Raw genomic sequence first — 17,899 nt, 5'->3', positions numbered from 1 at the left:
GAAAAATCAACGTACAGCATTAAAAAAAAAAAGAATAGAAAGCTGAAAGTTTGCACTTTTGAATACTATTATTGCTTTTTTTGTAGGTTCACTTTTTCAAACAACAAATTGCGTTCAAAGATGACGTAAAAAATTACATATTTTACAGTTTTTATTTAATTCAATATATTGTTGTGAAGAAAGATCTAATCACATTGCTAAAGCAAAGTTTTGTAATATAATGCAATTACTTTCTAGTAAAAAACACTAACGTTCTTTAATCAATTACTGTAAACGTTTTCATATGTTTATGCACCTCTCAATAATGTCCTGTGGAATTTCGTGCCAAATTTGCCTAAGCACTTTCCCAACTTATCAATTAACATTCGAAAGTGCAAACTTTTAGTTTTCCATTGTTTTTCTGCGGAGCGCTGTACGTTAATCAATTTCTTAGTAATAAGTGATGAAAATCAAAATGACCTTTTTTTTAAATCTCAATAACTTGATCAAAAAAATCGCACAGCGATGAATAACTATTCAAAATAAAGAGAAAAGATCCTGCTGTAAGATGCAAGTAACAGAAAGCCTTGGCAATTTTTTCCACAGCAGATATAATGTAGCAAAGTTGCATAAAAATTTTTATTTTGACGGGTCAAGTTTTATCATTGTACCGTTTTGTAAAAAAAAAGATTATTGAAATCACCAAAATTCATTTGAAAGTAGAGAGTTCAAAGTTTAAAATGCTTTTTTGAAAGTAAAAATGCGATAATTTTTTGCGGTGTTATACTTATTTGAAATTATGCAAAATTTGACACGAATTTTCTTATGCGTTAATTTTGTTGACCAGTGTATTTTTAACAAAAGTTTCATGTTTTACGTGGGTTTTCGATTTTTTATGCAAAGCGAGATTTACCCCCATTTCTCGGTGCTTATGGCTCGCGACGAGGTCTATAATTATTCTACTCCATATGAGTTTTCGACTTTCCACGCGAAGCGGTTTCATCTTATACCTCCTCCGTGCTTACGGTGTAAAACGAAGTAGAAGAAGGTCTAAATGATAAAAATTTTGTTGAAATATTTCGTGTTAATAATTTTTTAATGGACAATGAACAACAACTAAATCCTTTTCAAGGATAGGCCTTTGACAACATATGTTAAAGTCAAGGTCATTGACGGGATGTCCATAAGGATAAATATTTACCAAAATTTAAATGAGTTACTCAAATAAAAGTTTTGTCTAGATCTAGTCCCTTTTAAATTGAAGCAAAAACCGCATACCATCATGTAATAATATGATTATGAATTGTATATTACAGCAATATCATGGCCACCGATGGAGAGTACATTCGACGCGTCTAAGTCTTCGCATCATCGGGTCGTTCGCGACGTGTACGATTTTAGGATGTCGAATTGGTTCGTCGGAGCGGCAAATAGCCCAAAGGATCTGGCAATACTGATAGACAGCGCAACTTACACGTCCGATCGGAATCGACGACTAACAATAGCCACGACGAAAGTCATCCTGGACACTCTAGGTCCGGATGATTACGTGAATGTGTATCGCTACGGCGAGACTGCCGAGGAAATCGTGCAATGTTTCAAGGACAGTCTGGTGCAGGCGTCACCTGAGAACATCCACGAGATGAAAGCAGCTTTGAGCACCGTGAGATACGAAGACACCGCAGCCAACATCTCAGCTGCGCTCAGCATCGCCTTCGAGATCCTCCATAAGTATAACCGCACTAGCCAGGGTAGCCAATGCAATCAGGCTATTATGCTGATCACCGCCGACACCGACGGCCCGCCTACGGAGGTGATCAAGCGGTACAATTGGCCGCACATGCCTGTACGGCTCTTCACCTATCTTATCGGTGGTGATAAGAGTCCCGAACTCCAGAATACGGCCTGCACCAATAAAGGTGATATTTAATAAAAATTTTTATTTAACGCGTTGGTTGAATCAATTTTATATGATTTGTCCATCCCACCGCATGGATCAACGATAACTTGCGCAACATGATTATTATTTGTTAATTGAAGTGTATTATATAGTAACTAAAAATTATTATTATAAAGAAAAAGATAATGTACAAAATGCGCGCAATAGTTTTTACTTAAATAAGGTAAAATATTTTTATTATTTATCAAATGAATAAAAAAAACTAACATTAAATAAAATTATTTTATTAAAATATTTTTTGTACAAGCATTTACTAAAACTTTTAAGCAAATTCAAAATGACGCAACTTTGCGAAAAATTATCCAAATTACATGAACTTTTTTTTAAATTAAAGGGCAAAGACTCTACTTTAAGAATCCCTAGGCGAAAGTTTGATTTGTTAAGTGTGAGCTTTTTATATCACATAAAAACCAAATATGTTTTTTTATTTAAAAAAGTAAAAGATTGTTAATATTTTTTACAAGTTTCTCGTTAAAATCTTGCTAATTATAATCCAGATTCTTAAAGCTCATTCTTTTCTAAGCAATTAAAAAAAAATGTCGATACGATGTTGTTTGTTTTTTATGCACAAGTTTGAAATTTGCATTGCATTTTATAGTATTTTAGCCAATAAATACAGTGTTCTTTGGATACCATGAAACGGTATCAATATGATATTGCACATTGATTTTATTTATGTTTAACTTAATTGTACCGTTGTCATCAGAGTGACCCAATGTGCACCACGTGGAGGTTGACGATCAGATTTTGCGCGTCATTTGGCCCTGAAAAGGGCCGATTTTTAAATGAAATTTGAATTTTTATTTTTTATGTATGTGTATGTGTATGTTTATGTGTATGTTTATGTGTATATTTATGTGTGAGTTTATGAGTGTAGATGAATGTGTATGTTGTGTACCTGGCTATGTCCATGTGTATTTGTTTAATAGTGGCCGTTTCCTTCTCGTTGGTTGTCGTAATTAATTTTCTAAGTATCAGAAATTTATCAACAATTTTTCGTATTATTTGCCTTTACTTTAAAATTACTTGACTTAAGTAATTTTAAAATAAAAGCAGATAATACAGAAAATTGTTAATAAATTTCTGGCTTTCTAAAAATCAGCAATTTTTTTTCTTATACAGCAACGAATAAGATTTGAACAAAAATTACACTTACATACACATACGTATACATCCGCACATACACATGAACTCATAACATTTACATAAAACTTTGCAGTGCAAATACTGATCTGAGCAGGCTGCTAAAATGGTGAACTTTCTGTTGACTTCAGTGTAATTGGCGCGTCAGATATTCGCTATATTCAGATCAGTAAGTGCAAATTTTCACCGATAAATTTCAGAGCCACATGATATGCAAAATCCGGCCATGAATCTCCACGTGATGCACATTGGGTCGTTCTGATGACGGCGCGGCAGTATGATTGTATTAAACACGAATAAAATCAATGTGCAATATCATATTGATACTCAAAATTCATGATATTAAAAAAATACCATATTCATTTGCTAAAATATCCTAAAATGCAGTGCAAATTTCAAACTCGTGTGCAATCAACAAAAAACATCGTATCAACATGTATTTTTTTTAAATTGCTTAGAAAAGAATGAACTTTAAGAATCTTGATTAATATTAGCCAAATTTTAACGAGAAACTTGTGAAAAATGATAACAAATTTTTACTTTTTTCAATTAAAAAAAAAGTTTGGTTTTCATGCGATAAAAGGGTTACATTTAAGAAATACAACTTTCGCCCAGGGATTCTTAAAGTAGAGTCTTTACCCTTTAATTAAAAAAAAAGTTCATATAATTTGGATGATTTTTCGCAAAGTTATATCACTTTGAAGATTGCCTAAAAATTCGGTCAAAACTTTTGTCCCGTTTTTTTGCGCCAGTGTAATTATTTAATATTAAACGTTTCATAATCAAAGTGATATATAATGACGTTTAACTATATGATAAAGTATAAACATTATTTTCCATAAAGTTAAAAAAGAAAACTAACATATGTACTTGTGTATTTAAAACAGTTATTTTATAAGAGCTTTTTCAATCAATCAATTGATTTTCGACTACAATCAATAATTTTTATAAAGTAAAAAGATTAAAAATGGTATTTGATCCACTGAAATTGAAATTGAAAATTGATCGCAGCATATGAGTTTTACTGATGATAAGCTTATGCGGAATTAAAATTGCTTTATGATATGCCATAATCATATCTCAGAATGATGTATTTGTGTAAAATTTATAAAAAGTATTTTGTGATCATGTTTCTCATTATAAACAAAATCTTTTGATTTGAACAAAAAGTCACCGTTGATCTATACGACATGAAACGTGTTAACACATTTCCGCCTAACCGTTCATTTTTGGACACTTGCGTATCTTGGCTAGACCTCACGAGAAAAAAATTCCATAAATACATTTCTAGGTTGCTCTTTCCATTTCTGACATTAGTTTTAACGCACAACTCCCGAAAAAATTAATATGGCAGCTATAATAAAAAGTGAATCCAACTGTTTTCCCAATATTGCAATCATAATTCTTGTTGACAGAATTTTTTTAAGTCTGAAAAATGGGCGGAAAATGGGTTAATATAATTTATTCAATTTTATGAAATCTCTTAAGCTTAAGATCTTTTATATTTTTTGCCATTCTTCAAAATTATTTCCTATTTTACATACAATTTTTTTTCTCAAATTATTCTAAATCTAATATTCTAAATTTTATTAGAAATGGAACATAAAATTATTCAAGAATACAAACAAAGCATATTAATTTTTTTAAATCAAAATTATCCAAAAAATATTTAAGTCTATTATTCAATTGCGAAATCCTGTGTATCGCATATTTGCAATTAAAAAGTATTTAAATTGACTTTAAAGTTAACTGAAAATGTAGTAGTATTAATAGAGAAAAATGGAGTTATTTTAATATTTTAAAAAATTGAAAAATAAGATTGATATATATTATCTGTGTATGTATGATTATAATATTGAATACTTAAAAGTCGACAGGAGCGAATGGTCAATTCGTTTACACTCCATTCACAGTACAGATACATAATTGTACTATATATTGTGTCTTGTAGAAGAAATATTTTGTCATCAGATTCTTTTAGTTTATTTCTTAGTTACCAAAAAGCTTTTAAAAAGTCATATTTTGTAATTTTGCTCTTAAATATATTATAACAAATAATATTGTTGTTTCTTAATATTATTTTATTCTCGATGCGAGATATAATCGTGTTCAGGCATATTATGTTTCGTAAAAGCAATATTTTGCCATAAGTCTTTTTTGAGGAGGAGGCGCTTATGTCTTATGAATTTGTAAAAGTGACTAAAGAGTCGGATTTTGCATAAGAAATTTACACGATTTAAAAAAATATTGCGCTTTATAATTTATAATTTATATATTCCTCACTTGATGGAGATCTATTTTGTTACGTCGTTAGTGGAATGGGAGGGAGGGGGGTCCTCAGAGGACCACGATAAACACCTATAAATTGTAAAACAGCTTTTATGCATTTAACGTCAAGATTTGCATACAAGCGTTTTAAGGATCGCTGACTTCAAATCTGATATCGAAAATATAAAATTCAAAATGGCGGATCAAAAATGACGGATTTTAAGTATCCATATTAACGTAAAATTACTAAATGTAAAAATTATACATGAAAACATTTATTTAAGGGATCGCTAATTACAAATTTACTTGTCAAATGTGAAAATTAAAAAAAAAATTTTTTCAATAAAACAAAATTATAAAACGCTATAAAAATAAAAAAAATTACAAAAACTAAAAAAATAAGAAAATTGAACCACAGGCCCGCTGCGTCTTTACCGCAGTTCTGAATGATAGAATGTGGATTATTTTAAATGCGCCATTTCGGATTTTAAAATTTAGTCAGAGAATTCGTAATTAGCAACTCTAAAAACCCTTAGAAAAATGTTTTTGTATAAAATTTTTACATTTTGTGATTCTACGTTTATATGAATACTTTAGGTCCACCATTTTGAATTTTACATTTTTGACATCAAATTCGTAATCAGTAACTCCAAAAACCCTTAAAAGAATATTTTTGTGTAAAATTTATAAATTTTGATTCTGCATTTATACGTGGATATTTTAAATCCGCTATTCTGGATCTGATATTTTGAATTTTGCATTTTCGACATCCGATTTAAAATTAGCGATCCTTAAAACCTTTGCATGCAAATCTTGGCGTTAATTGCATAAAAACTGTCCAATTTATAAGCATTTATTGTTGGGATCCAGAGGACCCCAACGCGTCAAGCGATCAATATATATTTTTAACTTTTTGTCATTTTTTGACGCAAATGAAACGAGAAACAAGTAATAAAATATTGTATTATTTGAAATTTTTGAATATAGTCTGGCTCAGCTTTTCCGAACCCCCTGTGAAGTGATAGTCATTTATAAGATATTAAACTACTAACCTTTATATTCATCTAGACGGTTCGATATATGTATAATGTACAATTTGTACATAACATAAAAATTGATTGGAATATGTCGTGTGCTTACAATTCATAGCAGCTATTATATATGACAAACGGTAAAAAATTTTTTATAAGAACATATATAAATTGTATATACACGAAACATGTCCATATACAATGTACTAGTTTCTTTATATTAGTTTCTTCCTTTTTTAAAATTTTTGTTTAGGATTAAAAAAGTAATAATCTTACTAAAAGAACAAAAACTAATTAAAAAGATAATTTGCGCAATGTTTCTTTTACAAAAAGTTAAGTAATGTAGAAATGAGAAAAAATTACACATGTATTTCATATATATTCTTTGAATCATAAATATATGTGATTAGACATAGATAATTTTTTCACTCGAGTAACCAATTTCCAAGTCGCCAGTAATTTTTTAAAAAAAGACAAATTTATTTGTTAAATTCGACCAACACTGGCAATCGTACATAACAAGCAAAGTTGTACTACGTTTCGGCCCGAGATTGGGCCTTTTTCAAGTAAATCTGTATAGATAAAAAAGTGATTTAACGTGGTGAGATAGAATCAATTATGTTAACAAAATAATCTTTTACCTATAATTACATTATATTAAACGTCTTGTTCCTCGACCACGCATTCATTCTACGCGCTTACCAAACCATTAAAATGCTGTAAATGACGTATAATAAAAAATAGAGAACGGAAATCAATTTTGAATGTATGTAAGTATACAGATGGTTGCTGAGTCAATAATATGAACAATAAATAAATAAGTAAATATTAAAATGAATAAATAGATAAAAAATAAATGTAAACGTTAGAAGGAGGATAATTACATAGTCAATAGAATACAAATGAATAATAGAAAGATATAAAAATAAATAAATAGATCAATATACAAATGAATAAATAAATGAAAATAAATGTAAAAGTCCTATATGCTTACATGGTTGGTCAAAGAAATTAAAAACGTGGATTTAAGCTCTCTACGTCTTTTCACCAAGTCCGTAGATGTGTAATAAATTAAAATACAATTAGTCACAAAGCAAAAAAATACTGGCATAAATAGATAAGCTCTAAAAAGCATCTCGAACGAAGAGCTGTGTCAAATTAATGGCTGATTGAAACATCGCAATGTCACACCAAAAAATGGCAACGAACGAAAACATTTCAAAATAGTTATCTTGCTTGTTTGATCACTTTGTCGTATATCGGATTTAAATTTTCCGTATCGCGTTTCAAGTTGATCGTCTTATTATGTTTTTTGATGAAATACATTTCAGCGATCTCTCTCTTCCTTGTGTTTCTCAATATGCAGTATGTCAATCTTCGACCAATCAAAATCGTGTAGACGTTTATAAAAGAAATTAGTATAAACATATATATGGATATATTTCGTATATAATATATATTTATATATGTAATAATATATATTTATATATTAAGTGATAAATTTAATTACTATCGTTTTTTTGTTTCCAAAATTGATTTGTTTTGAAGGGAAGATAAATGAAAGGAAATTAATCAAAGTAATTTCCTCCATTTTCTACTTTTTCCTCTCTAGCCATATCTTTACCTTTATAAATTTTTCCCATGACATGCGTTTTGAGACGGCCATTGGAGTAACATTTAACGACAATTCTAAAAGCGTTTGAGCTAGATTCTCATTAAGTAATTCTTGCAGCTCAATCTTCAAATTTTTTCAACTGTCTAGCCAGGTAGCAAGCTCACGTCATTTTGACGTTCCAAAATGGTCATATCTGGTCATATGTCGTCAAAATGATCATTTTTTTACATGACCTAAAATTGACGTCATGATGACGTCATTTCGAAGTCATATTTCAGTCATGATCTGACAATTATTTTCCCAGACAGCACGCATCCAAAATCGGGACACGGTCTAAAGCGGTGTCTATGCAATGAGATTTAAGGCGTAAGGCATAAGCATATTATATAAGCATATTATATTCAACTTTAAGAGAACTTTTTTAAGAAAACATTTAGATATCTTGGAAATGATGTCAAAATGGTTAAATTAACCATTTGAACGTTTCAAAGTATTAGTGCTAAATAGATTGCAATTTCCATCAAATTATTAAGGTTATGGAAAAAGTTAAATTTAACAATGAAATTAATAAGTAAATAAGTTAATGCTATTTATTTGTAATATGTTTTGCAAAATTTAATTGCTTTTATAAAAAATAATATAATTGCATCAGTTTATAACATATGAGTACATGTAGATAATAACAAGTACCCATATTGATGATTCAAACTAGCGTAGCAGATAGAGTACAAGGTTCGTAATCCTAAAAGGTCCCGGGTTCAAAACCTACCAGCGGCAAGTAAAAATAAAATAAAATAATATAATTTAAATTTAATTAATTAATAAAAATTTGTTGACAAAAATAATTTTTAAAAAATGAAAATTTTTTTTTATTTTTTTATCTCTAGTTGTAGTTTAAAGATATCCGATTTAAGAAAGTTTTTAGATTTAGTTTCATGATATCTTTCTGTTCTCAAAAAACGACGCATTGGTTAACATTCTGACATTATATGTTATCTTTTAGAAGTCTCTTTATGTTATCATTTTGAGAAACAGGATATCTTTTAGAGATCTTTTTGACAACATATTGTTCACGTCATTCCATGACGTCAAAATACGGTACATTTCGTGACGTCAGGAATTTGTGACATTCGATCGTCATTTTAACGTCATAAGGGCGTCATTTCGTGACGTCAAGAATAGTCAGTAAATGACCATTTTGGGACGTCAAAATGACGTAAGCTTGCTACCTAGGACGTTCTTTATCTCTCACATCAAAATCATTGCTTTAAAAGCGTTTAAACCAAACTTTACATATTTTTTCCGATGGAGTTTTATTACATGCGAGGTTAAGTATATAAATTTCAAGTAGATTTAATCTAGGAACTACCCAGCTAGCCAGGCCTCTTAAAATCACATATCGTGAAAGCTTTACAGCAAGGATTGTTTCAATTTTGACAACAATTTTATGACAAGTAATTGTCTGTTGCTTTGTTTTCTAAAAGTTTCGAGCAAATTTACGGCAAAAGTTTTCATCACACGATGCTGCAAATAACAGAGAAAGACTTGTACATAAATATTACGTATAGAAATTACAAGATTTGTTTCGACACGATAAAATGCAAAATTTAAGCAAATAACAGAGCAAACCTTGCTACACGACATGACAATAAATTTATGGCAGAAACAGGAAATCTTGTTAAGCACAGAATAACGGCAAATTGATAGCAAAAACAAAATAAAACTTGCCGAGCATACTTTTGCAACAAAATTGCGACAAGGTGTGTCCGTAAACAGCTTAGTTTTTGTTGGCAAGGCTTGTCGCAAATAGTATGACGCACATTTTATGCAAATAATAGGGTTGCATTATCGGGTTTTAAACTTTATTTCTGACTTTACTATCTATCTCGAGATGGCGCATTTCTTGTGAAAAAGATTTACCTACTGGATTAATAAAAGGGGCTCATCGAGAACAGAGAACCAAGTACGATTGCACCATTCACATTTGATGTTGGACTAATCAGTCTAATATTTTATTTTTGTTGATCTAAATTTCGACGATATTTGTTCTGTTCTTGCCACAAATTTGCTATTATATTGTGCATAGCAAGATTTGCCTTGTTTTTGCTACAAATTTGCTATCATGCTATGTACAGCAAGGTTTGCTCTATTCTTGCCACAAATTTGTTATCATATTGTGTACAGCAAGGTTTGCCTTGTTCTTGCTGCAAATTTGTTGTTATGCTTTACTAGCAAATTTTACCCTGTTATTTGCATAAAATATGTGTCATACTATTTACAACAAGCCTTGCCAGCAAAAGCTAAGCTTAATGCGGACACACCTTGTCGTAATTTTGTTGCAAAGGTTTGCTCGAGTTTGCGGTAAACTTCGCGCAAAGTTTGCGTCATTTTGCTAGCTGGGTATATGTATAAAGAGTCTAATTTAATATAGACGTTTGCGGTAACAGTGGAATACGTAACTCATTTTTATTCATTAAAATCGTTTACCTTAAAAATGAGAAAAGAAAATACGTACAAAATGTGTTTTGTATCTTTATGTAAAAATGTAACAATTAAAACACCACATATACAATGTTAATAAATTTAAGGGCAGCCGCAATGCTAAACAGATGTTGAAATTTTACAATCTGACGTATACCACATCATTTTAATTATTAACCAATCAGAATCATTTTCTTATAGCACAAATTCAAATATTATAAAATTTTAATTTAATTTTTAATACTTATTTATTAAAATTAAAATTAAAAATTTTGTTATAAATAAATTTATAATAATTATAATAATTATGTTTAAATTATAAACAAAAATGTAATATTTTTTAATGCAAATTCCTTATGTGGTCTTAAAACATAACAATATTATCTACATCTCAACATACTATAGTGCTAGAGTCCTAAATACCATAATAAAAGAGACGTAATTGGATATATATAGAGTTTAAAAATTTTTTATATAGCATTTGTATAGAGATAAGATGGATTAAACTGAAAAGGAAATTCTACCATTTTGCACTTTTTGCAATAGTTAAGTTATTAATTTATAAAAATAGTCAAGTTCGCCCGATTTATCGCCAAATGCTTAACAAAATTCAGGGTTGGGAAGTAACGCGTTACTTGTAACATCGTTACCGTTACCGTTATCGTTACTTTTTTTTCTGTAACGATTTGGTAACGCCGTTACTTTTCTTTTTTAGTAACGACGTTATATTTTCTCTTGTAACGAGTAACGAAACGCAGTTACTTTTATCGTTACTTTTAAATATATGGCCGGTACATAAACGTGGAAATACTTGCCGTCTGGTAAAAAGCAAGAAGACTAGAGAACAGAAGAGAAAAAAATTTTTTGCATCTAAAAAAAAATTCATCTTAGAAAAAGATTTCTTTTTGCATCTAAAAAAGAATTCATAATTGGTGACATAAAAAAAATTACTAAAAGAATTATTTTGGATTCTTTGTGCTATCTGGATAATAGGTATATGAAATAAACGTTTAAAGTGTACAAAGTATTTAAAAAATGTAATATGTAATATTAGATATGTATTGAAAATATATAAAAGTATTTAAAGATAAATATCTTCCAATTTTATATTCTGTACGTCTTAGTATCCTATTTTATAAATCTGTCTTATTATTAAAAAAAAAGTAACGAAAAGTAACGCTTTTTCGTTATTTTTAAAGTAACGATAACGCGTTACTTTTTATCAAGAGTAACGGTAACGGTAACGAGTTACTCTTAAAAAGTAACTTTACCAACTGTGACAAATTGGACCGTCTAACGAGATATGCATTTGCTATTATACACGCAGAGAATTGACCATAAATATTGTCACTTGTAAACATTAACTGTTATCAAAATTTGTTCCTGAAAGAGTTAAGCGCTTAAGTTTAAATGCTTGAAGTGTAAGGGAAATTCTATCACAACTTATATAATAGAATTATGCAACATTATTTTTATTACTATTATGTAGAAGTACAATGTTTCATCTTCAATACAAGCTATGCAAAAAATCTTTAACACGTCATGTTTATCTATTACATTATTTGAAATATATCCAAAAATACCCCTATTAAGTTGGACCCCACCAGCTATAAACATATTTCACCCATAAAAAAATTTAGTGCTAATTAGATACTAATTAGGTGCTTTATTAAAAAATTTGGTTCCCGTACAGTTTAGCAGAAAATTCGATTTATAGTGGGGAAGGGACTAGTTTAATATATTAAGCTAGATGTTGCCCTCCCATGTAAAAAAAAATCAATACATGCAACGCGAAAAAAATCTAATGTACAGAATTAAATGCTAATTAGGTGCTTTTAAAAGCTACAGAAAATATTTCAATAAGTAAACAGTTTGTCCGAAATTAACTAACAAACATATATAACTATCACGTTAAAGTACAATGTGGCTGAACTGAACGAGCACCTAAGCCGTTTACATATCTCAAAATAACGCTAAATAAGAAACATTTTTATATCAATAACAAGCGAGCACCTAATTTTTTAATAGCGTTTACTCTTGATAGCTCATCGCGCTACCGATTAACAAGAGTAAACTGCTATTAAAAAATTAGGTGCTCTATTGTTAATAGTATGTAAATATTTCTTATTTAGTGTTATTTCGAGATTTCTAAACGACGAATTAGGAGCCCGTTCGATTTATTGTACTTTAGCGTAATAGTTATGTTAGTATGTTTGTTAATTAATTTCGGACAAACTGTTTACTTTATTGAAATGTTTTCTGTAGCTTTTAAGAACACCTAATTAGCACTTAATTTTGATAGATTTGATTTTTTTCGCGTTGCGTATCACGCAACCACTAATCACGTATTGATTTTTTTTATATGGTTGGGGGGGAGGCTAGGTTAATTTTAAACCAGCTCTCTCCCCATTATAAATCGAATTTTCTGTCAAACCGTATAAGCACCAAATTTTTAAATAAAGCATCAAATTAGCACCTAATTAACACTAATTTTTTTATGGGTAAAATTTTTTTTATTGCTGGTGGTCGGTCTAACTTAATAGGGGTTCCAAAAATGCGTTTTTTCGAACATTTGACTTCATTTTTTTCAAAAACTTGACATAATAGCAAAATTTCGTGACAAATTCGGATTCAGCGAACAAAAACTCAACGAAAAACGATATATCACATCCTATATCTTAATATTGTTGCACATTTAACGTCGGCCCGTAACTTTACATATGCATAGGTTTGTACTTAAAGATAATATTGGAGAGAGATTTCCAGTGAGAAATAATGTTGAAAAAATATTTATTCGACATTGAATAGATGTCTTTTTGATGTACGAGACATTAATTCCACGTCGATTTGATAGACGTTATTTCGAGTAATTATTTCACACTATTATATTTTATTCAGAACAGAAAACGTTAAAATAGATCCCTACACTGTTTGTAGACAAAATGGCACCAGCTAATCAACTGTTACATCGGTTACGTCTCTCTTATTATTTAGGACTTTATATAGTGCAAGTCGATCAAATAAGATATTCAAATAAATTTTTATTGTTTTTTCTAAAATCATTATTTAGAAAAATATGCAGGTAATTTTCTTAATTATAATTATTATAATTACACAAGGCAAGCAAAAAGTATAAAAATCCTGTTTTTGCAATATTTTAGCCATAATTTTTTAGAATAAGAAATCGTCTCTGTCGCCGAAATATCTCCATAGTCTCTCTTGTTGACTTTTAAGAAATAAAAAAAAACTTGCATTTTTTTACGGTGATGTCAATTTCGTAGGATTTTACGCGAGAATAACGAACGCAGACGAGATCCATAATAAAGTTTTCGAGTACGTGAAGGTTTTAGCAAGGCCTATGGTGCTCTATCAGCATGATCATCCTCTTCATTGGTGTCCTGCTTACGTAGGTGGAAAAGTAAGCAATCTAATTCATGTTGTTACAAATAAATTATTATTACAAGTAATATAGTTAATAGCATTATATAAATAATATTAAAATTATGCTGAATTAATTATTATGTTAATTGTTATATTTGGTTGATGACTGGGTTATTCGAAACTTGATGAGTATTTGCTAGTTTTTGAAAATTGTTGGTACATCCCTGTTGTATCGCAAGGATGTAAAAAATCAAATTCGAAAACTGCTGTATTTTTTATTGTTGTTTTATGTATGTTGTTTTATATTTATTTTATGTACTATATTTATATGCGGAGGAACTTTTTGATTATATAATAGAGCACGGAATCAAAAATGACCCAGCCAGTCTTTTAAGAATTAAGAAAGTTCTTCAATTTTCACATATAATAGAAAAACTCGGTAAAATTTTAAGGATAAATTTATGATTAACACATACACAGAAAAAAAGTAATATATTCAGTAACACATGTAGTTGCGGGCCGTTAACTATACATATATAATACTCAATACAATAATATTTACTGTTAATGTAAGTACAATCTAGTAAACAAGAAGCATTGATCAACATTTTTGAAATGTTAATTTTAGAAAAATTTTCTTAACATTATAACTTAATGTTTTATAAACATTTCTAAAATATTACACAATAATATTGCTGTCTTAATATTATTAAAATATTTTGAAAACATAAATTATATATGTGTTTTAAATGTTATTAAACATTATAACATAATTTTATAAATATTCTTAAAATATTAATTGTTTAATGTATAAAATCTAAATATTTAATAATTTTACAGACATAAATTAAAATATTTTTCATGTGTTTATAATACGAATTATATGTTATCATATAAATTATTAAATTTTTATATTTTACTCGTACATTTAATTATATTCATCTGTTGTATACGCATATATTACCATCTACTAATCATGTGTTTGTCATATGTTCTGTGTTGCAATGTTTATATAATTAATAATGTAAGGGTGGAGTACCATGGAGTAGATTACGCGGAAGCGGAACGAGCGGATCACCAATCACGCAGATCATTTTGATAGAACTCTTTCAGAGATTCCGTCGAAACGGTCCTGTGCTTAGTGATCCGCGGGAGCGTTCGAAATGGCCACGTATGAATCATCATTTCAATGTCGATTCGAAGTCGAATTGATGTCGAATTCATTATCGTTTCTCGCTGGGCCTAGTTAGAAATAGTACATCGAATCGACATCGATTTGACGTCAAAATCATCATTTTGATGTCGATTTGATGTACTATTTATATTATTAGATATATTACTTTTTTTCAATGTAAGTATTGAATTTTTTCAAATTTTTTATAAAACTTTTTAAACTTTAAAGAAAAACTTGCTTTAATCGCAAATGAAATATAAGAAATTAAAAATCTATATCTATAAGAAATGGAGTTCAAAAATATTTTAAAAAAATTAAATTTTACATTATTTTTGTGTATGAATTGTATAAATTGTTCGTAAATTAAACAGATTTCTTTAAATGTAAAATTATACTAAAATATGGCAATACTGCTTGTTTCTACACTTTAATTATTATTATAAATAATTTTTTTTCATCAAGAGACACACTAGTATCTCGTCTCAAGTAAACGCGCAGCGCGAGACCGTACTTGTATTTTTACGCAAGTATGCGACTTGCAAACACACGAGATTATTAGATCTCAATGCGGTTGAACTGATTGAGTTCTAACTAGATTCAATCGAAAGTTTGGGTTTGATTTGTATAAGAAAACTGTTTTCATTTTTTCTTTGCGTATCTTTTCTGTTTTACATAAAAAAATATTTTTTAATATCAAAAGTTATCATTTGTATCACCTAAATTTTGTTCATTATTTATAATTTTGAAGATAATAATGCGAAAAAGCTCTTGTATTAAAAAATCTAAATGAATAAAAAGTCACTTAACTTTTCTACTTTTTTAAAATTGAAGAACCTCCTTGATTTGTGTTTTGCGTGATAATTTTTATAAATATCAGTATTTCTCCGTTATCACTAATGTATAATATTTTGCAACTGATTTTACATTAATAACAATTGATCTTCAGAGTAGTAGCTACGGTAGAGAAAATCGGGGCCAGCTGATGACGTCTGTGACAGCTCCGATTTTAGATCGCCGGAATTACACGGTAATTATTTGTTTTAAAAAGTAGAGTGGCATTAAAGTGCTTTAATATTGAACGAGCGTAACTTTAATGTCAAATGTACGTGAAGTAATAAATGCAAATAAATTGTACTTCACCATATGTATTGTCGTTTTTCAAGGTGAAAACGGCTAATTTATTGGGTATTGTCGGTACTGATGTACCTGTTGAGGAGATTCAGAAACTCGTGCCGCCTTACAAGGTACAAACTGATGTTTCTTTAAGGGACCTTCCTAGTGTAAGAAGTGAAAAAACAAGTTTTTGGGGAATTTTTTATAAGAAAACTATACAACGTACCAAAATAAAAGTTTTAGCATTTATTAAACAATGTTTGAAGACTATTTTAGAATTTAAAAATATTTAATGTAAAAATATTTTATAATAAATTCTGTGGCGTTGGTGCAACGCTTTCTCAACCCATGCAATAAAAACGTTGTTTGATAGCTGACATCATAAGTCCTGTCACAATCTATTAAAACAAAAAATGTAAATAAATTCTTAATCTATACTTCTACTTGTGGATATCATCCGAACTAAAAAAAATTGAAAAATATAACAAAATAACAAAATGGCGTCTTTAAAAAATGAGTCGATTTATTATTAACAAAAGGTCTTTTTATCAAAAAAAGATTTATGCAGCTATTTACTTGGTTCTAATTCATACGGGAATGACATGTGTTGGCAAAAATTTGGTAAAATTTCATTAAAATCGGTCCACTCCCCTTATGAAAAAAACACTAAAAATAACACTTAAAAAAATACTCAAGTTGAGTATAATTTGGGACAAGGGGTAAACACTCAATTTAGTGTAAACACTCAACTTGAGTGTTCGCTCTTTAATTTATTTTTAATTAGAGTGTTATTACTCTCAACTTGAATGTTCACATCTAATTGAGTGTTAATTTCAATGTTAATCCTAAATTTAAGAATAACACTGAAATTAACACTCAATTAGATGGCAAACATCCAAGTTGAAAGTAATACTCAAATTAATACTCAAAGCCAGCTGAACACTCTATAGTTGAATGTTTATTTTAGATATTCGTTTTGTGTCCATTTCTACCAATGCAGATTAATTTTAATCTCGGTTGAACTTGCTTTTCTTGCTTTTGTTTTTATTTAACATTTTCTAATCCAATGTTTGAGAGTGCACACTCAATATTAAGTGTATACCTTCAACCGATAGATGTTGAGTGTACGTTTCAGTGTTCACACTTTATATTGGAAGTATACTCATTTATTGAGTGTCATATCCAAATGTTGAGAGTATACTTTCAAATATTCAATATTTAAATCCAAACTTTAATATGAACACTCAATCATTGGGTGTACACACTCAATGTTCGAGTATAAACACTCAATCTTTAGTGTAAATACTCAAGATTTGAGCGTATACATCTAAATTTGGGAGTAAACTCCCAAAATCGAGTATTAACACTCAATTTTGAGTGTAAACTCTCAAAATTAGAGTGTTTTTTCCGTAAGGATCTAGTTCTTGAGATATCATAGCAACCAGTTAGAAAAATATTGTTTTGAGTAAAACGCGTTTAAAGTTTTATATATGAATATAAATAATTATAAATAAATTAGGAAAATGTCTTACCACTAGTCAGCTATATTCTACCGGTTCTAATTTATCTTAAAATAAATTTTTTAAACATTGATTTTTTCAACATGTTACATTAGGAAAGCCCTTTAATCTTTGTTTAATATCTGGTTGTACTAATAGCTTGACTATAGTAACATTCGGCTCTTTCTAATAATAAGAGAGAGAATACAACTTCTTTTTTTTAATTTTATAAAATTTTATATTAATTTTTTGAAT

General features: G+C 29.1%; 1 protein-coding gene across 3 annotated transcripts in view; it reads left to right on the top strand.

The window, feature by feature from the left end:
* LOC105838187 (voltage-dependent calcium channel subunit alpha-2/delta-4) overlaps positions 1–17,899 on the top strand; it is a 187,842-nt gene that overhangs the window by 17,407 nt on the left and 152,536 nt on the right. For all 3 annotated transcript variants that reach the window (XM_036292266.1, XM_036292265.1, XM_036292264.1), the window contains exons 6-9: positions 1,296–1,898; positions 13,759–13,895; positions 15,979–16,059; positions 16,196–16,276. In XM_036292266.1, coding sequence (XP_036148159.1) covers positions 1,296–1,898; positions 13,759–13,895; positions 15,979–16,059; positions 16,196–16,276 — 902 coding nt within the window. The remainder of the gene's footprint in view (positions 1–1,295; positions 1,899–13,758; positions 13,896–15,978; positions 16,060–16,195; positions 16,277–17,899) is intronic.

This window comes from Monomorium pharaonis, chromosome 9, assembly GCF_013373865.1.
Source record: "Monomorium pharaonis isolate MP-MQ-018 chromosome 9, ASM1337386v2, whole genome shotgun sequence".
Taxonomy (NCBI): Eukaryota; Metazoa; Arthropoda; class Insecta; order Hymenoptera; family Formicidae; genus Monomorium; species Monomorium pharaonis.
The sequence above is the reverse complement of the archived record's forward strand: the minus strand, read 5'-3'. Positions and strand labels throughout refer to the sequence as shown.